The 22,147-nt window shown below is 37.1% G+C and overlaps 1 protein-coding gene across 10 annotated transcripts in view; it reads right to left on the bottom strand.

Moving 5' to 3' along the window:
• Positions 1-22,147, bottom strand: part of DOCK3 (dedicator of cytokinesis 3) — a 219,113-nt gene that overhangs the window by 100,541 nt on the left and 96,425 nt on the right. For all 10 annotated transcript variants that reach the window (XM_076346100.1, XM_076346099.1, XM_076346104.1 and 7 more), the window contains 2 exons: positions 7,062-7,143; positions 434-494 (listed from right to left, as the gene is read on the bottom strand). In XM_076346100.1, coding sequence (XP_076202215.1) covers positions 434-494; positions 7,062-7,143 — 143 coding nt within the window. The remainder of the gene's footprint in view (positions 1-433; positions 495-7,061; positions 7,144-22,147) is intronic.

A 22,147-nucleotide genomic window follows, 5' to 3' on the forward strand; every position in this document is an offset into this window, starting at 1 on the left:
ACAGCAGAAAACAGATCTTTATATATATTTGCCTAACAGCCTCTGATTTACTAGATGTGAATGGCCAGGTATGCTGATGTCCTGCCCTGTAAACTAGCTGCATATCATCAGTAAAAAAGACCTCATTGAAAATTTTGGAACATTGAACAAAAAGCCTTTTAGTTCCTCCCTCCCCCCCCAAATGAGGTGTTTAATCAAATATTTTGTTTCAGACTGAAAAAAAAAGAAAAAATCACTGTTAAACTGTCATCAAGAACCTTTTAACACTTAGCTACATATGGTCTGAACATTAATCTCAGCAGATAGGCATGGTCTATGACTGAGTTTTCTAACTGGTTAAATCATTATAATGTCAGTTAATAACACACACACTTAAAAATATTGTAAAAACATTGTTAATTGCATATATTTCAAGTAATAAATCATACTGTACCTATTCGAATTACATGGGCAACTATGTACAAATCTCTCTTCATGTCCTTGCTGCTGAGATCCTAAAAGATTGGAAAAAATATAGACATTAAAAAAAAAGAACACACTGCACTTCCAAAATAAGTGCCTGCAAAATTCCCACAAACAATAATAAGGACTACACAGTATTACTCTCCATTCATTTAGCTCCTGCATCTTTAAATAAGAGAAAGTATTATTATTTTTAATTTACAGACAAGAAAAGTAAAGCAGAGATCGATTGTATTTGGTTGGAACGTTCTTTAGAAGGAAAAGAAACGAAAGATTCTGACTCCACTGACTAGTGATGCTCTATCAAAATTCTAGCAAACATTTAAAATGTTCATTTAATCCTTGATTCAAACACTTTATTAGACTGTACTAAATTTACAAAGTAAATTTAAAGCCCTGAGTTACCTCAGCTGCAACCCGTTCTGGCTTCCTTCACCCCATCCCCTGACTGGAGGTCACAGGCCTGTCCCTAACCCTGTTCCTTTGCTTCTGCTTTCCTTTTTTGGCTTTTGACTTCTCATCATGGAGTCTTAGTCTCACATGATGGCTCTAGAAAAAGATTTGCAGCATGGCTGTCAGAATTTAGACAAAACTTCAAGTGCGTTTTATTTTATGAGTGGATAGGTGCAATTCCTCAGAAAAGCAAAAGTCTGAAGAGGAAAAAAGGTAGGAGACTCGGAGACATGGTTTATTTTCATGCTTTTAAATGTGCAGCTTTAACCCTGTTTTATCTGCTATATGTTCATTACATTCTGAAAGCAGCAAGGCAGTATCTCAACCACGCATAGGACCTACAGGCTCTATCGATATGAGTTGATGGGAGCCAAGGGCAGCTAGTTCCCAGCTAACCTTCTTCGAAGCCCAAAACCAGGGTAGGCTGCATGCCAACTGCTGACTGGAAATGCTTTCTGCCCCTTTCTAACTGCTGAAACACGCCAAGGGATTATTTGGGGAGGATGGTAGTTGGAAAGGGCCACATTTGGCCAAAAACGTTCTAACGGTTTAAGTAGCATAGACGGTCACTTATATTTAGTATGTTAGAAACAGTGATGGAGTACCAGAAAAACTAAGAAACAAACTCAGTTTTGAGATGAGGTAATTGCTTCATAAAACATAGGGCCTTAATATCTCCCGAATGTTATTTTATGGCAAACAACTATATACATGGATGAAAACTCTGAAATTCCATGTCATAGAACAGCAGCTCAAAACTTTTAAAAATAAGCTTGAAGAAAAGCCAAAAAAAAGGGAAAAGGAGAACCTACAGAAGAGCAAAAGGAAAGCTGAAGCTAGTGAAGACAAAAAAGTATTACTGACCTTGACAAACCTTTAATAATAAAGAAAATAAATGAAGGAAATATGTATAGAGTACTTGTCAATAATTCATTACTGTGGCAACGTGTTAGAAGCTGTCTTAATTGCAATTTCCTGGGCATGTTACATTTTTTTCTCATAACATTGTAGACAAAGATTGACTTCTAAGACATTCCCCCCCCCCTCTTTTTTTAATTAGAGGAAAGATCTAAGAAATGTTTCTTCCTAAAAACATTAGCATTGTTCAACAAGTTTTCCTTATGTTACTAACCTCCAAGACAAGAAGATTTTAAACAGATAATATGTACTGTTAGAATATTCATTCCTGTTTTAGACTCTGATGCAAAAAGGCTCCTTGTGCTCTACAGCAGCAGCTGTTGCCTCTCTTTCTCCCCACTCTACTAAGTGCTGTCATCTTATTGTTATGCACTGACTTATGCCATACAGCCTCCAAATTCTCCAAACATAAAGGGCATCGCTCCAGTCATTTCTCAGGAGCAGAGCAACTGGAAACGCAAAATGGTTAACGTAGTCTTCCTAAGAATGCGGGAGAGTGAGTGAAGTGTGCGCACGTGAAAGAGAAACATCCAAAAAGAAGGTTTGAAGCTCAGTTACTGTTGGCCACTTCACTCCTCCCCTTACACTGAAGCAATGGACATCACCTCACATCATTTTAAAACGTTGTTTTGTTTTGTTTGTATAAAATGTTTTCAACATGATGCTTTTTAAAAACAGCTCTAGGGCTTTATATATGACTTTACAAACAACTTGAGATGACAGCTATGTGTTCATGTTTCTTCACTTTTCTTTTTTCCTTTTCAGTTGAAGAAAGATATCCATCCCAGTGGTAACAGTCACTTCTAAAAGGTACACTTGTGTGGGCAGAACAACACTGGTGGATTTGTTTATGCACAAATGCAGCTTGGCCTTCTAATACTACATTTTTTTGAAAATACAGTGCAAAAATCAACTGGAAAAATCTCAGTAACACACATTCAGATAAAATCTTTTATTTTTGTTTTTAAAAAAAACACAACTAAGATATTAAAACCACTGTAAAAGGAAATAATGCAATTGTTTATAAAGGGGGGGAAATTTTAAACCGTGTACATCTAAGTTCTGTCATTCCTAGTTTGAACCAATTTAGTAAATTCAAAATCATATTTTGCTGAAAGCTAAAACATGAACTTCAATTCACACAGCAAATTTCTTTCCCGTGTGACTTGAGAAACCAAATCTCAACAACTGAGATTATGATGGCAATGCACATAAACACTGAACTTCAGATTATAGTGACATATAGCACAATAGAATCTGGGCACAGTGACTGAGAACTAGGCATAAGGAGAATTTATTCTAAGGAGAAGTTTCAGTCCCTTTCAAATAGCGTTATATTGCTAAATTACAGGAGGCAAGTAATAAATTCATGGCTGTATCTCCTTACTCCGTTTAAAAGGAGCACTGTATTTCCCTGGGCAGCATATGCAGTGAGTTGCAAATATGCTGTTTGGTACGCTTACCAGCTAGCAGATCATGTCTCTCTGAAGCCAAAGAATTAAGCTATATAAATCTTCCTCAGTGTTTTCTCTTCAAGTCTTATTTTGCTGCCGCATGAATAAGGGAACATACTTTCTAGGCTTTCTTCATCACCTAACACACCAGCGTAGCATATGGTAGGCTTTATCTTGCATGTCTTAGAGAAATGTGAGCTCCACGATAAGAAGGGCTTTCACATAGTTTTAGTCTCAGTAGTGCCTGACAATAAGTTTCAAAAAGCAAAAAAACTTGGAGGTAGTACTTAATACTCTAGAGAGTAACAGATTTTTAAAATATCTGTGATTTGACAGGGGGAATTTTATTATACTATCAGATTACCAGTTGTAATTAACAGCAATTTAGAGAACTGTTTTTTCAAAGGGCAGCTGTCAAAATATCAGAAAACGGGCATGCACATATTGATGGGTTCACACTTTAGTCGCTTTTCAATTTCACAAAAAAATATACTGTGTCACAGTCAAAAGACAAAAAATGTGGGCCCAGATGGCCTTGTATTTCATTTTGTACAGCAGAAGCTTTTTACAAGGGGAGAAATTCCTGCTATGACATGGACCAAACAATCAAAAACCCCAACCCTTGCGGGGAAGTCTTCAGATAAATTATCTGCAGGGAATCCATGCACATGACTCAGGACCCAGAAGAGGACAAACTATGCTTACTATTTACTTGTGTGCGATATAAATAAATCAATTTCCAGAAAGGTGTTCTTAGCACTGCATCCACAGGGGGTTTTATTTCCCACATCCTTCTGAACTTCTTAAGTGGTACTGGTTGATAAACAAATTAATTTCATAATACTTCTAATTGCATGGCTTTTTAGAAAATCGCCCCTAATATTTTTCCCCCCATATTAGGTACGGAAAAGAGTTACTCTATAATAACGGTTAGTTCTTTACAATGCTGGTTTCTAGAGAGGTCTAATCGTATGTTAAAAACCCCAAACATCACCACCACCACCCCCAAAGCAGTGGAATCAAGGATACCTGACTGCCGCTAATTAGTTATTTAAACAGCTTTACCAAATTCAGTTGCCAACCTCATAGGCCTCAGAGAGTAAAGTATTTAACAAAAATAGCAACCTTATACTGTGTAGTCACGTTTTAATTCAGACACAGGAATGTTTTTAAAGCGTGCATAGGCTGAGGTTTGCTTGAGTGAGCTTTAATCTTCGGAGGAAGTAGTTTCTCACCTTTGGTATGATGTGACAGCAGATTCAAAAACAAAACCTAACTAATTTTGATATCTTACACAGGAAGACAGCTGAACCCCTAGAAGCAACAGAGATAGCAGGAAAAGACAGGGACACCTTGAATTATCTAAGATATGGGGCTTCTTGCCTCTAGGAAAGATTGGAGTTTTAGAAAGGTAGTGCGGGGTGGGGACAGGGCGAGGAAATAAATAACTAGATTTAAAGCCAAGACTAACACAAACTTGGGAACAAACCTGAAAATCATAGAACTATCTTATTTTGGAAGTATTTTATAATTAAGAAATTACAATAAGATAGAACCATTGCAGATAAAATGGTTATTCAAAAAGCTATTATTTGTTGCTCCTTTGCTACATAATTTGGAAAGTTCTTTGAATACATTGATGAAAAATATTCTATCAGAAGCGTGCAATTTTTTGCACAGTTTTCCCAATTATCATAATTCCTGTTATGTAGAGTATACATTCTACCAGAGAGAGTGATAGACAAGTCTAAGCACCTCTCAGAGCTGATACTGAGGCAGCTTTGGTATTTTTATGTAGTTGGTAGGTAGCTTGGAAGCGATCTCTGGTCAGAAGGGCAGGTGCTACAGAGTGGTGCATGTCTGCAATACTCAGGGCTGGCCTCTTTTGGACCAGGCTGGCCCCATTCATACTATGCAGCAGGTCTCTTCTGGAACTACATTATGCCCCAGCCGTAGCATATCATTATTCTGTCTGTATTTTTGAAATTGTGTAAAGACTGGTTTGCAGGTCACCGGAGCAAAACTGTTTCACACTGTCCACAACACAGTGCGAAACAGGACAGTTGTTGCATGACCCTAAGTAGTGTGGCATCAGTGTAGATGGGGAAGTTTGATGGTGAAAATCTTTTTAAGAATGATGAATCTCAGAGGCCAGAAAGTGCCAAACTTGATATGAACCAGTCTATGCTGCCTTTTGGGAGGAATCCTTAGAGCAATTCTTAATCCTACACTCAACCTTTTTGCATGATCCAGACACCAGTGCTGAAGCTTCCTCCCTGGCCACCTTTCTCTTAGAAGGGAAAGATACTTGGTTTTGAGTTACCAACAGCGGACTCATCAGTGCCAGTGGCAATACTAAGACACTGTTACCACTGACATTTAATCAGCTGGTAGCACTTCACTGATGGTGCCAAAACCAGAACTGCTACTGATGTCAGCATCAATGTCAGTGCTAATTTTGGACTGACCTCTCTCATCCAGAGGCAGAATTGAGCACCCTTACACCTGGCTAGATATGCTCTGTTCCTTAAGAGGAGAAATTCAGCTATCTTCTTAAAGGAGAAACAGGAACGGTGCTGAGAACCATGTCCAGCCCTGCTTGACCTTACAGAGTTTCATTGCCAGAACTAAAGCTTATACCAAAGCTGTCTGCCATTCTTTTCTTCACTAGAGGTAAAAATACTTCTGTCAAAGAGCTTCTAGCATGTGCACTAGCTAAAGGTGAGTCACGATGGAAGGTGTTTATCACACTTGGGATCTGAAATTCCTTACAGTTATTCTGTGATGAGCTGTTAAGTTTCAGTGTCTCTAGATTTCCATATTCTTTCTGAGAAGTGACAGATAAAATCATGGTCTGACACGTGATTCTGAGGCAATTTTTAAACAGAACTTAGGACCAGTGCAGAATGGATATTAAAGCTTGAGTGTTTTCAAACTACTATTTTGGTATAACCAAAACTAGAAAACAAGAAGGCAGTTAGGTGAGGGTGAGTCTGAGGAATTAAAAGGAAGTAAATCTTAGCTGGCTATTTCACTCCCAACTGAGGTATCATCTGGTAGGAGCCACGGATGGATATTACTTATCCTGTCTTTCTGGCACAGATGGTTAAAGACTGCTGGTACCGTTGGTCATATCTGCTTTGCGTCAGGACAAGGTAGCTATTTGCACAGACCTGCTGTAGAAACTTAGGAAGTCACAGTGTTTCCTTTATTACAACCAACTCTCTGTAGCTCAACTTGGCTGCTGCTTCTGCAGCACACCCCGGTCTTTCTGTTCCGCCACACACACTGTGCTGCCGACCCGGGAGGCTACTGCTGCACCATCGACCTGGGGCTGCTACGCAGACTCCTGAACGGGCCATGACAAAAATCTGTTTGGAGAATTTTCTCTGTGTGTGTTGCTGTGGTTGTTTTTCTAACTTCGATTCTGAAAAAAGTGCCTTGCTTTATGTTCAGGCCAATGCAGCTTTTTCCTGTGCCCTGTTATCTAAGAGCATAGTACATGCAATGAAAATATTCAAAATTTCAAACTATAAGCAGGAACAAATGCACTTAAAAGAAAATACTTCAGAATATTTACTTAGCCATAAAAATAATTTAGACATACGTCCATTTTCTTATGTTAACATTTAGTTACAACCATAACAAAACTTAGAAACAGCTTCTGTTCTACTCAATATACTGGAAAGGAAGAATTGTTTTTCTCCCCCCTCTGGGTGACTACATCTACAATCATACTACTGTAAGGGAAGAAGAAAGGGAACAGACACGTACTGTGAAAAGTGCACACATTCGATCTATCTTCTCTGGATTCCTGGGGCCTCCATTCTTGTTTAACCTCACCATAAACCTCTCACTAAAAAGCAAACAATATTAAAAAAATAAACAAGAGTTTCATGTACACACTTCAACATAAAAATACGGGTAGATATGGGGGTTTTTTTGTTAAAAAGATGTACTAGGTAATGTAATTTTTTTTAATTCCCAAAGCATATGAAACAGTACTCACTGATCTAGATAAAATTACATGGAATAGCATAGAAGACTTCTAATAGCAAGTACTCCGCATGTGAAAACATCATGTTGATGCATATTCATGATGCAATAACATTAAAATAATGTGAATATATGCAGCACAGGATTTGAACACATTACAAGTACTTCAGGCAAAGGCTGAGGCACGCTTGCCGAGGCATACTCTGCCTTTGGTAAAACTGAGTTCATTAAAATCCACTCAAAACCTAAAGTAACAAGAATACCAATTAAGCAATCTCCTTCAACATATACTATTTATAGAAGCAATATACTAATTCAAACACATTAAGATTCCATTGATAGAACTGCTTATCAATCAAATTAAACAGTCCTTTTACCAGCAAAAACAGCGTGTATAGCCAGACTGCAAAATACATAATCCTTACTATGGATGGTAAGCTATGGACATTGATATTATTTCTTAAGACAGACAGAGAATTTATGTATACAAATAAATTAGATGAGTAAGAGTAGTTTATAGATGTATAGTAATTTATACTAGATGTGCGACAACAAACTAAGTATTGAGCAGAATTTTCTTCCTACAGATTCACAGAAATAAAGCAAGAGCACACCATTAAATCCTCTAGTTACATTTCCATTGTATCACAGATCCTTTCAATTTTATCCAGTATGACTGTATCAACTCCAGTAACCCTTATCTGACTAAAACACATTTTCCAGTATGTTATCCACTGTTGGCCTGAAAAATATGAAAACGTAGAGTGGGCCCTACTTCCTCCGGCAGCTTGCTCCAAAAGGCTATTCATCCCTACCGTTAAAACGCATGGCCAACATCAGCTTAGGAACGTCTGGTTTCAGTGTTTAGCCACTGCTTTTTGTTACACTTTCTTCTGTATCTTAAAGAGCCCTTTAGAAAAGCTAACAGGGTAGTGATATCAGTCATTAATTACATTATGTAATTATAATAATCAAACATCTCTCCAAACAAGTAAGCAATTTAACGCTGTTAAGAAATTAAAGAAAACATGCTGGAATCATTTTACAGAACTTACCCATAGTGCGATTTTTCAACACCACTTCATGAACAGTTCTAAAAATGTAAGTTTGTAACAGTCTAGTACTGGTAGCACCTACACCATAAATACAAATACACACATATGTGTATTTCACACATACGAAATCAAGTCCCTACTAATCCTAACTGTAATTTATCAAACATCACATATTAGCATTACGCTGTGGGTTCATTTGAAGCAACCTGTCCGTTATAAATACTGATATATCTTCAGAATTGCTACTTTTGTCGGAATGGTCCCTAATTCTGTAAGCATGACTCATACAGCTTGTTATACACCTTTGCGTGTTTATTTGCTTAAGTTTATCTTGCTAAGCAAACCAGATGATGCTCTCTGGCTGTTTCACTCTCCCTATTACTCACTATTAATCCAATCTGCACGTATCCCACAACTTCATTCAGCGATAATTTTAGTTAATTTGCAGCAGATGCTTATAAGCTTGGAGATTGCTAACATGCCCCAAAGAAACCCACAAGAAACAGATATTTGATGATTCTTTACCTACAACTACTTTCTGAGATGTCAATTAGTAACTTAAGAATGTTTTAGCACTTTAATGAAATGGTATAAACTAATCTTTTAGTAAGAATTTTATGATGTATTAAGTGGCTGTACAATACTACAACTTCAGTACATGACAGTAACAGTTACAACAGTATTACGTCTTTGTATTTACCTCTACCCAATACATAAATTGCAAAAAATGAAGCCAGAATTTTCTAAATAAGACCTATTTTCAATAAAAACACATTAATTATGTTCTTAACCTTTATCATTAACTCAGTCTTGTGCCCATTATTTTGCTGGTAACCAATTAAGGTTGTGAAAACACACAGTAACAAGCAATTCAAGCAGGATGGCCAAAGCGGTTGCTTCTCCCAGCTGTTCGCCTCAGTCCTTTGTTGCTCCTGCAGAAGGGCCACACAAACAGGACCTGCAGCACTACCTGAACAATTACACTGTAGAACTCTAAATGTCAGCATAAACCAAAAGAGGTGCTCGTTTAGCAGCAGTTACAGTTGCTGGCATTCAGCTCTCCCTATTCAATGAATTCCAGAAGAGGAGCAGGCAGGACAGTTACAGCGATGCCCACAGGTTAAGCTCTGGTTAAGACAGGGAATAAAGCAGATCTTTCATACCATTAATTTCCAAAGCGGAATCATGCTTTATAGCATTAAAAATATGTAGTCATTTAAAGAGATATCAGCTCATAGCCATGTTTTTTCCAAGCCACAGCAGTAAACATCAGTATTTCCAATGCCTTCAAAAATACTGTTTCGGGAGACTTCAATTTTAATAAATCCATTTAATTTTAATCCTTGAATCAGTTTAATTGTGCAATCTTTCATTTAGAAAGATTAGGAGGTAACATACATTTAACTTCTGTTACAAGTATAATTTGTAAAACATGTCTCCTTCTATAAAGTAAAATTCCTTAAAGAAAACAAAAAACTATCATGACCTACAGAGCTACAAAAGTTATTTTCATGAAATAAACATCCGTCCTCTTTAAAACTGAACTTGAAACAATGATAATTAAATAATTGTAGTTTATTTGTTAAATGTAAATTTGTCAACACCCTCTACTAGTACACTGAAAAATAATTACTATGCCTTATGCCTATTAACCGTGTCCCATTTTTAAGGATAAGAGCATAAAATAGATCCATATTAACCAAGCAAGATCTCTGGCAAACTATTCTTTCACTTCTGCTGCTGGGAATGTAATCCGGCCACCAAGCAGGGGTGCAACAGAGGAACACAAAGCTAATACATGCAGCCTAGGATCAGGAGGAAACAAGACAACAAGCAGCCTGCCAGTAGAAGATTATGAACAATATAAATCACATCTGCAGGGGAAAATGTATTCACTGGTGAAGATGTCCATCCAAAATCAAAGTGTAAATCAAAGCCGGCTCACTCATATTTGATTGCAAATCCCTATGAAGTTATTATACCCTCTATAATAAACACCTGGCATATCTTCACTTTCATTGCAGTGGTCAGATCAAGGCTGGTTCTCTTAATTCAGAGGCTGACTGACGTTTTGAAGGGAAACCAAACCACTAGCAGACCACCAAGCTCTTCTGCAAGATGAAGAATTATTCAACAGAAAGGGAAAACAGAAATTTGAAAATGTACTGCTGACTGAGAGTATTTTCAAATTCTGGGATAAAAAATACAGGAAATATATACTACTATCCAATATTATAGAAGCAGAAGATGCTGGTCCACAGATAAACTGAGTCAAGGTCAAAACCAGACAAATTGTAACAACGGCCCTCTCTATGAAATGTCCATCGTACCCTACTATCCTGCCTCCAACAGTGTCCAGTAGTGGATAATTAGGGAAACAGAAGAAGAATAAAGAAAGCGTACAGTAATAGTCTGCCGATACGTATTATCAGCTTACACCAAAGTGAAGCTCAAGAATAGCAGCAATTATCTTTGAGTTTAATAGTCCTGGATATATCAAACCCAGGAAAGTATTCAGCATGTCATGCTTAAAAAATTCTCACTAGCCATTTACGGAGTTACTATTAGAGAGTGAACTTTATAGTAATTTATAATGTATGTATGTACCATACAAATGCATATATACATGCATTAGATAACATAATTTAAGAATTTAAGAATTAAAACTCATTAAATTGAAGTTCTTCAAGAAATAATGTTATAACTGCTCTTTTACCTCCATTGATCTCAATAATAACATTACATATTATATTTTAAATCTCCAATAAGTTCTATGTTTTTGAACTTCCAACACAGGTTTTCTTTGAAAAATTATTTCAGCACTAATGAGCATTTCATCTTCATCACTGAAGTTGAATACAATACTGTATGCCACAGAATCCTGTGCAGGCTGTCCCTCTGACAACGGCAGAGAAGGGACTGTCGAGTCTTTGAGCTGAGATAGTCTATTTATACTTGATTCATTACCAAAAGTTGTATTGCTTTGTCTGCTTTCAAAACATCCAAAGAGAGATATTCTGGAGGCTCATTTGATAGCCTCTTGCAAGGTTTTACTCCATTAACAAGTGGAAATCTTTTAAAATTTGCAATTCACCCTTTTTCTTGTTACAGCCACAGAGAAAATCTGGTTCCTGTCCCCATATTCCAGTGCTTTTCAAGAAATGAAGCAAACCACCATCTTTTTCACCTGCCTATTCATCAATTGTTCCCTTATTCCAGCACTACCTCAGTAACAACCTTTCAATTCCTTCCTTTAATTTCCAGTCCTCCCTTGAGTCGTCTTGAGCTTGCGTCACTAAATAATTAAGGGGACTTTGAGGCAACCGCAGCATTTGAGAACTGCGGAACATGAAGAAGCATTCTGTCAAAGGACAGATCCACCACCAGGACAAGGAGAATGAAAAGACAGCAGTGCTAATAGGCAATCTTAAAAGACTAAGCTACTGCAAGTTCTTCCACCTTTCCTTGCAGGTCATTTCTCCTAAACTTACAGTTTTGTTTCTCAGCTCCCCAGTTTCTCTAATCTTTGGTGTTACTGTTTGACAACAGTTTACTGAAACTAGTCTAAATATTCCACTAAGGTCTCACCAGTGCTGATAATGTTAGTATATCCTGGAATGGGACTTGAACCTTTTTACACTGTTCGCCCATATTATGAGCTAGTTAGTCAGATGCTCCCCATTTTACAACTGCAAATTTATTTCTATGTCAAAGAATAATACTGCTTTCAATGATCTGAAGACCCACTGTCTTCAGCTATCATTATAGCTCCTTTTTTAGACAAAGATACACACATTTAGCATCAAGAAACTTAACGGGAATTCAGTCAATTCCTTATTTTGGGAGCTACTTCCTTTGAAAGAGTTCAATCTTCAGTGTGTCTATTCCTCAAGCTTGTCTTCTGCTCAAAGACAAGAGCATGCATAGAATCTAGACAACATTAAAGTCCAGTTTAGTAAGACCAAAATATCAAATCTGAGTAAATTCCATATGGAAATAATTGCCCACGTTTGCATGCAATAAGCATTATTTTTATTGTTATTGAATATGCTCTAATTGCTTAAAGAAAACAGACACATGCCACTCTTAAAAAAACCCCTCAAATACATCACAAGAAAAATTTAAAAACCCAGTAGTTACAATTGCCAAATGAGTGGTGGAAATTAAGTATGGGGAGGTACTGAATATTTGATGCAATGTGACTGCTTGATCAAAGTACTGTCAAAAAAACAACAACAAAAAAAATCATTTTCAGCTATTCTGAAAATACACCGAAACCAGCTCTCTTGCATAAAATCGGAGATAAGAAATGCACCAAAACAGAGAAAAGAATTAACATTTCTACCTTGTTGAGTTCAGACCTAAGGTGTGCCACACCAGTAGCGGTATCTTAAACAAAAGCTTATTTATTCCTCTTGCTCCTACATGCTATAAGCAATCTTCAATTACTGTAACTGCAAGATCTCCTCCTGTGCTAACTCACATCACAGTGAAACCACCTCTTGTGTAGCGGTAAGTCAGGTTTTACAGTCACTCGCATGATTAGTAATTGCTAAAGCTACTCAAATATAAGAAACATTGCTGTGATAAGCAAAGTCAAATAGCTTCTTGTTCTTGACTTGAAAGGAAGAAAAATGAAAGCAGCATAGTGTCTCACTTCTTGGCTTCCTTTAACTGTCTGAAAAGCAGGACCATACTGAACTGGCATCTGTTTCTGCAAAAAGGAAGGAAGCAATCAATGGTTTGGGACATTACATTTTCAGCATGAAGGAAGGGGCAAACAGGGACAAAATTTACTGTTGGGTGAGCAGGAGTGGCATTATGCCTGTGGGGAGTTTTTGTTATTGAGGTTGGTTGGTTGTGGGCCTTTTTTTGCATAACATGCAAAGATGACAACAAAAGGCCTGGCAAAGACCTTGGAATGGATTAGCGAGCTCCCTTGTATTAGCTTATTGGCAGGTTTAATTAGTGTGGAGTTGTGAGGCAAAAATCCTGACTGTGTCTCAATTTCTGAATGTAGGCACAGCATTAATAGCTGCATAGTGCCAAAGCAATGGTAGTCCGTAGAGAGACTGCAGACCAGTTTTGTCTGAATTGGAAACTGATGATAAAGAACACAGATTTTTAAAAAAAATCTTTAACAATGTATAGGAGATTCATTTTCTGAAGCAGAGACAGCGACACATTAGGGTGTCAATCCCCTTAAGCAGAAACCTCACATCCTGTACCTTTCCCTTGCCTTAAATAATGGTTCAGTAGCCATTTCTCCCAGAAACAAATGCCTCCTTCACCCTCTCCATTCCAATATGCCACTAAAAGGTAAGAGGTACGAATCTGTTCCCTCATTTTTCTTATTTTCCTCAGTGCTTCTTACTTCCAGAGAACAACTGGGGAACACTGGAAAACCCCAACATTTTTACAAACACCACAGTCCTTTCTCAAAAGCTGTATTTAACTGAGTTTTCAGAATCTAGCATTTGACCGATCCCTTCTAAGAATAAAGGTTATTTTAAAAATATATATTGGTCCCATGACATATGTACCAGTGCATAGTGAAAGGGTCATACGGCAGTGGAGAAGGTCATATAGTAACTTGTATTTTAGTCCTTGATCTTCTTTCAGTGTCTCCCTACGTTTCTTTCTCACTCTTCCAGTATCACGTAAATCCCTACCTGCATACAAAATAAAAATTCAGGAACAAAAATCTGAAAATGCTGTCACAGAAGCTAGCAGGAATAAGCTACATACAAAGACCTGCCTAACAGCACAGTCCACCTCCTTTCATCATACTCAGTCCTACCATTTAAGAATGGTGATAAGCATGATATTTAATTTCTCACACAAAAAAAAATCTCTTCTAGTCTCTTCTTTTAATGAATGCTAATATGTCTGACAATGATTCTAGAATAAAATTTGAGTTGGCATATGAATATCATAAGCATTTTAAGACGTTACTGTAAAAGCACCATTTTTTTGTACCAGATAAATCTCAAGAATAAACTCTATGCACTGCAAGCCCAGGTCAACCAGGATAGACCTCAGGATGAGCTAGTCTTCTCTATGCCAAGAGAAACCTTGCCAACATTTGCCTTCAAAATATTGCAGTCTTGCTGTGCACACCACATTTCAGGCCGTTTACTTCATCAGCGCCATGAGATACTGCATTCTTTCTACCACTGTGTGTACAAGCTCTGCAAGGACAATATGTTGACCAAGTGAATGGATTTATGTTAGGAATTACTGGTGTATGACCAACATATTTTCTTAAAGCTGCAAAAAAAAGGTGCTTGTTTCAAAACATTTTCATGAAACACCATGAAAGAGATTCCTGGGGTTTGGGGGGGTGGGAGGGAGAGAGGGGGAGATAATTGAATTACAGTCTCTAAACCTTACAGTTTCCACAAGCTAATATTTGCATGAATTAACTTGGGAAATTGTTCTCTGTATGAGAGAGGAAGTACACTGAACCAGCACAGCAAAAGTTTTAAAGCCCCAACGCAGCAGCATTAGTGAGTTTTTCAGGACAGCAATTATTGCTCTCCAATTGCCTACGTGGTGGCAGAGGAAAAAAACCCTGGCTGTATTGCCCTGGATTTCCATTTGTGCTGCATCATGCAATATAGTTAACAATAACAATACGAGAGGCTTCTCGTATTTGCTCGTACAACTTTATGTAAGATTAGGGAAAACACAGAATTTTATTTTCATTCCATTTGCCAAATTCGTCAAAATCTTTCTCATCTTTGTCAACTGCAAAAACATTACTATGCTCAGTGATCAAAACAGGTCACTACAGGACCGCATCGTACCCTGATGCTTTTGAGAACACCCTGTAGAAACTTTCTAAAAAGGAAACAAGTTTCACGTCAGGACTGCTGAACTTTTATTTCAACCAGATGGTCTCATATTCATGAAGAAAGCACGCGTGTATATCAACATTTCAGTAATTTCCCACTGTCATTAATACTGGGCTGATTTTTCTCTTGAAAGATGATTTAAGCAATAGGAGAAAGGGTTTCTAATGAAGTACAACAGTTCACGACACCTATGTAAGTACATGAAGAAATGGAAAAGTAAAGTTATGATCAAACGGTAAATAATTTTGGCTCCTCCTAAGAGCTGAAGTCCCTTGTAAATACTACTTTCTGGAAAGATCACACATACTTTTAAAAGTTTCCTTTCTGTCAAAATATTTCAGAATGCATCTACATATTGTCATTGTACTTTAAAAGGCAGAACTCGAGATGATTAAGCAATTTGTTTGCAGTCCATTTAGGAGTATCCTCCGTAAAAACCTTTTCAAGTTTATTTTCTATTAATCACGTTTACCTTTTAGAGTTACTAATTTTTGCTCATTCTCTTGGGGAAAAAAAAAAAAATCTAAGTCCTTACAGCTGCTGTAAGACTGACCTAGCAATAAAATCTCCCAGTGCTCCACAGAATGAGTCTCCAGTTCACAGTTTACGTGTGAGAGAAAGTCAAAGCTTATGTACAGAATGATACTGTGTCTGTGAAGAACTGAATTCCCATTTATAATGTAAACCAACAGCGTACACTAGATCCCACGGCACAGCAGTATTTGAGCAATCCATCATCGATAGGGGTCACTCCCGAACCCCTGAGACAGAAAGATCACCTCTGCTGAACTTCCAGTTTACATATTGTCTGAACAATGATTCATGGACTATTTAAAATCTTCCTTTTCAGGCAACTGCTCATGGTGTGTGTTCGGTTTTTCTCCCTTTTCCTTTTTTTTTTTTTTTTTTTTTTTTAAGGTGGGGAGGGAGGCAGAGGGGGGTTCTTTCATGAACTGCCTGATCCAGATGATCTGCAATAACCCCAGTTTCAAAAACAAGTGAAGAAAAGTACACTGCTTTGGTTTATGCAGCGTATTTTATAAAGACATCTTAGAGAAAAGAACACCAAATCTGTGAGGGAAATTAATCTGGCTCTGAGAAAACGGCTCCAAGCAACGCAGTTTGCTTCCCAGCAAATTCAGGCTTAATGCTCATGAATTATTAAGTTACCACATTGGCTAGAAGCCCCGGGGGAGGATTACAGAGTTTACAGTAAGACTGTTACTGCAAACACTGGGTTTCCATAGAAATAGAAAATAGTGAAAATAAGTACCTGTCATTTCTCTCTACCACATTCAAGGAAAAACAACCACAATGTTAAAAACATTATTAAAGCTTGCAGCAGAAATGTAGCTAAGCACCAGTTACATTCTCCTTGGGTTCCCATGAGTCTGCCACACTTGAACATTTGACACTGTCATTAGTATTTTTTTGTTACTTACATCATGAAAGGTACATATTTATGGTCCTGAAAGGAATCCCCTCCATTAGCTAGAAAAAGTTTCTGTTTCCAAAACAAGAGACTTTAGTCATATAGTGTGATTCCTTAGTCCCTGCCAGGGATCGTGATTTTAACTATTGAAAAGAAAGCCAGACCGACCCTGCCAGATGGTAGGTATGAAATGCTTTGACCATAACTGTAGGGAAGACTTCTAATTTTGGATTACACGTTTTTTATAGAATAAGTATTTTATCACCATCTCTAACCTGGGAGAAGCTGATGGTTCTGAGGTCTAATACAGCAGTTGTCTCACATAATTCTTGCTCTACAAACCGCATATCCCTGTTACTTGGCTTTGCACGTCACAATTTCAGTCAGAGACACAGAACTGGTTTTTGACAGCGAATTTTGCAAGAGAAAGAGCTCAAGTATGAAGAGTAGTATTCGTTACAGCGGGCCTTCCCACAGACAGTTACTTGTGCTTGCTTTCTCTGAGCTATGTAGTTCACCTAAACGTTTTAACAACATGTATTTGCACCCTGCCAGTCGAGACAGCAAAATCTCTTCTAACTGTATGTGGTAATGACACATTTTTGTTCTTTCTGAGAAGGAAAAGGGAAGAACAACTTTGAATACTTGCAACTAACTGATTTCTTCCTGTTAACAACTAACAAAATCAAAATAACTGTAGAAAAATCTGTATCCCTGCCTATTGATATGTCATATCTGATCCCCAACCTGAAAAAAATTTTTTGGGGAAGGAGGGTGGTGGTGGTGAGAGATATGAGATGAGACTGATTTTTGTAAAAGCTCCTGTTTTATAATAGCTTCGTATTATTAATTTTCTAGGAAAGAATTAACATCTCTAATAACACCACTTACCTCTCTACAGGAACTTTCATATACAAATCAGGATAGTAATAGTTTCTTTAAAACATATAATGTTAACAGGAAAGGGGCTAAATAGGAAAACCAAGCAAATACAGATTTGGGGGAGAGATCTAGGGAATGAAACTCAGCTGAAGCAACTGGTAGAGAAAATGAAAAGGCGTTACTCCTCCTTCGCCCTTTTTTAAAAATCTACACACACAAAAAAAACCCTTATAAAATACTCCGTAGGTTGTATCTGTCTCCAGTGATGTATCCACTTGTATTTTCTAAAAGTTATATATCAGAAAGGCTCTTTGTCCCCTGCCATATGTGTGCAGTAGACTTCAGAGACCCACATATTTTCCATTTTCCAGAACAAGGGCCATTGCTGTGGATAGCAATATTCCTTAAAGTTTGCTTACCGGATGATGTTTTTAAGGAATTTCATCTTGAGCAGGATCAAGAACTGACATCCTCCTTGTTACTACTGCTATGGATTATCTGTTGCACAAAAGTCAGAAAAATACTTTCCTTGAAATACTGAGAACGCAATCAACCAAAGTATAGGAGGAACTGATGGAGGATTAGCTATCCCAACAGATCAGATTGCTAGAAAAGAGGTAAAAATTAGAAGGATTGATTTTTTTCCATGACTAAGCAGAAGAAAAACCTCATTAGTTGGTAAGCCTAATCCCTGGGAAAATTCTCTGAATATTAAAGAAATAATTCTGAATGATACAAAGTTATTTTTTCCCAGTAGACAAATCATTATACTGCCAGTGAATGAGATAACTTTTCTATTTTAAAATAACTATGAGAAGGCTGCTATTAAAAACATAACAAATGGAAAGTTTAGCATGTAATTGCACAATAAAAGTAAAATATAATTTTCTGCTTTCGAACATAGCAACTGGCAGCAGTGGAACATGATAATATTTTAAAGTGATTAACAGGGGATAAATACACACACATTGCCACAGCACTCCCACAGCTATTACCTAAAGAGGGAAGCAATGTAATAAAAGGGATCTTAAGGTCAGTTCCATACTCTGGGAGCGAATGCAGTCAGACTTTTTGTGCCACAGCTTTTAATGTGGATCTTTCCACATTAACTAACTTCATTTCTCTTTCAGCTATTCAACTTCAACCATATTCATCTACCCAGTGATCCTGTCTTCCCTTCTTCTGACCTTATTAATACTTATCTTCTTGTTTATTCTTCACCTGTCCGTATCTTTCCCTTTGCCATTCTCAGCTGCTAAGCCTCCCTCTACCTAAGCAGCATCTGATTTCTAGAATGCATACAGTTTCTGTAACTCTTGTTTGGAGCATGTAGAGTTGCTCTGTACAGGTATTCTCCCATTAAGTGTGCTGATCCTGCGTATTAGAGCTTTAAGAGGACTGAAACGCCTAACTTGGATAGAACTTGTAGAAAATTTGCTATCACTTTTTCAGAAGTCTGCTTAGTGTTTAAAATGAGAGTTCCAGATGATGATAATTGTCTACATTAGGAAGTGTTACAAGAAAATTATTCAAGAAGAAATGTATAAATGCTATGTAATTTTAGCTACACTGATCTTGCTAACATTTTTGAGCAGCTGATACACATTGCTATTGACAGTTAAAGTCAAGAAAATGACTAAATGATGATGAGAACCATGGAGCTAACTGTCATCAATAAATACACAAAGAGATGAAGATTCCTGTCAAATTTGTCAAGGTTACCTTCAGCAACTTGGTATACAGATTTGTATTCTGACATCTGAAATAGGGATACTGTGTCAGAGAAAACTCCTACTATGGAAAAACTAAAAATCAATTCCCCTACAGATCCATAATTTCTAAATCCAGTGTTTCAAAGTGGTGAATTTTATTCATTTAGCCTACTGCTTTTCCATTTTAACGCAGAAATAGATGCTTCAAAATTACCAAATTCCTAGCACTGTATTGAAAATTGGCAGCTGGGTAGAAGACGCACTTCTACATGTCTAGTATTTTAAAATCACTGTGGGTCTCCGTTTTTCTCACATTTCTGCACGTGTTTTACCTAGCCATCTGCTGACAAAGAATGGATGACAATTTTTTCCTTCAGTGAGAAGGAAAAGAATGCGAAAAGGCATCGCAACAAAACACAATGAGATGCTTTATAAAGGGCTAGATGTTAACCTTGTAATACCTCCACATACTTTGAGGTAAGAATCAAAGAAGCAAGAGAAAAGAATGAGGCAATGAAGCCGCTTCATGAATTTCAAAAGATTATTTTTTGTTTTAAAGGAACAAGGACTTTCTCTGTAATGCACCTAACCAATAAATATTGATTTGCATTAGAAAAGCTACAAGCAGTTAAAAATTAACCACTGAAGGATGAAGTCTTGCTTCAGAGCAGACACATGCTTCTCCACCGTGTCTTATAGTCCTAGGCAAAGAGGAACAGTGTGAAATTTGGAATTCTAAGGTAGAATTCTGGGGGGAAAATATTCTGCCAACATACCTTTTCCTAATTGCCATCTCTAGTCAAGATCAGCTTCCATCATGATGCTGCTAGGAAACTACCAGTTGATATAATATAGTAGAAAAGACTTCTATCTAACAGATTAATTTTAAGAGCAGATGGGATCATTATAATAATTCAATCTTGTCTACTATATAACACAGACCACACATCATTTACGCTAACATGAATCTTTGGGTTTATTTGTTTATTTTAAAGAGGGAGGGGCCGGGGCAGATGTTTGGCTTATAAAAATATGTATTTTGTTACTCCTTTTTTTTATTCCATACCTTCTGATTGTTTTTTGTATGAGCATTTGCTGTCTCTTTCCTTACATTAGAGTGCAAACGATTTATGCTTATGACGCATATCAGGACATCAACCTATAGTGTAAAAGAATGAAGTATACTCTGGTAGTACACAGCATTTCAATACAGAATTTTGGACAGGCATCTTAAGTTACAGCAAACATCTCTTGGTAGCAAATCATGCCCTGCCCCCATATCTGAGAGTCTGAGCACACTCTCTCCATTCATGTCTACATTTATCTCTTAAGAAAAAATATCGCAACAACACGGTATGTGCTCATTGTGTAAGGTTATACTTATACAGCATTATGTCATTTAGATAAAGCCCAAAGACACAATTTAGTATAGAGTAAAAAAAACCAAAGGGGTGAAATGCTAATCAGTCCAAGTTAATAACCACCCAAATTATTACTACACTATTACTGCTCCTTTCCTACATTCCCCTCTCATTGCAGTGCTTCACGCTCCCACAAATTGGTGCTCATGAGTGATTTCAATTCCATTACTCTTTTTTTGTTCTCTTCCCCCTTAAAAAAAGAGTATTTTATTTTCCAAATCAAATGATTTTAAATTATAATCAGAGGAAGAAACCCTACTAATTTCATCTGGATGTTTCTCTTGTACTGACAACAAAGAGAAAGAATAAAGATCTGAAGAAGAAAAAATAAATTTAACTTAGCAGTAAATTACTGAAGGATGAGCGCCTGCAAAAGGAAATGAAAGGAATGGTTTGAGAGAAGCAAAATAAAAGTGTTGAAAGGTGAAAAGCTTAGATAACTATTTGATTAGGTTCTGGAGAAACAGAATTTAAAAAAAAAAAAGGAAATAAAAAACCTCAGTGGGTAGAATATTGTGCTCTGTACTACTGCGCTCAGACAGGCATTTTGGAAATGAGACCTCTCCAGAAAAAGTGCGGGAATTTGAATACGTGAGAACTAGTCATAGCTTTCAAGGTCAAGAGCTATGCAGCATCTTTCCTCTCATTTCACTGTACTGTAAGATAACTGGATCATCAGTATATAGATTTATATATGCCCTTTAAACCTGATCATCATCTATGATCCCCAGAAATTTCCCATGCATTGAGAGTCTTAAGAGTCCAGTTGGGAAGTACTTAAGCAGAAGGAGTACATGGTTCTGCATTTGCAGGTGCATTTATTTCTCTGCCACTCCATAAGAAGTTAACTCCTTCCCCCACCTCTGACAGCTTTCATAAATTCCCTCAAAGCTGTCTAGACACTACAAAACTGTCAAACAAAATCATATTGAAACACACAGAAGACAAGATCTACATGATGCGTCTATGTGTACCCCCACATGAGGAATAGACAGTAGTCCTTACCAACACTGACCAACCATCTATTTTTTTTTCAGTTTTATATCCTTTCATCCTGGATTTTTCTTATCTTTCTGACATTAGGATAGGCCCCATATGAGATATGTCAATTACATGATTTTTTAAAAAGTATCTTTTATTTGATAAGCATCATTCCAATTGCATTTCAGTAGAAGATACACCCATCTTGTTTTGCCTTCTCTACAGCATTGAAAAAAATCCAAGGCATAGTTAGCAGCTAGAAAATAATTAAATGGATCAGTGAAAGTGGTGCCTTTTGTAACGTTATTTGATCCTTCTTATTCAATAGATAATCACACTTACTAGAACAAACTCAGTATTGTTGGACAGTGATGCAGATAGGCTTCCAGTTCAGCCATAGACATCTGAATCCAAACTCTTAATCTTCAGAACAATTCTCGCATACCAAGTCAGATAACAATAGAGGCTTTGAAGATTTCTTGATGATTATTTCAGGATTCAGAGCATCCTAAGAATTCTCAACA

The sequence above is a fragment of the Aptenodytes patagonicus genome, chromosome 8, assembly GCF_965638725.1.
Source record: "Aptenodytes patagonicus chromosome 8, bAptPat1.pri.cur, whole genome shotgun sequence".
NCBI lineage: Eukaryota > Metazoa > Chordata > Aves > Sphenisciformes > Spheniscidae > Aptenodytes > Aptenodytes patagonicus.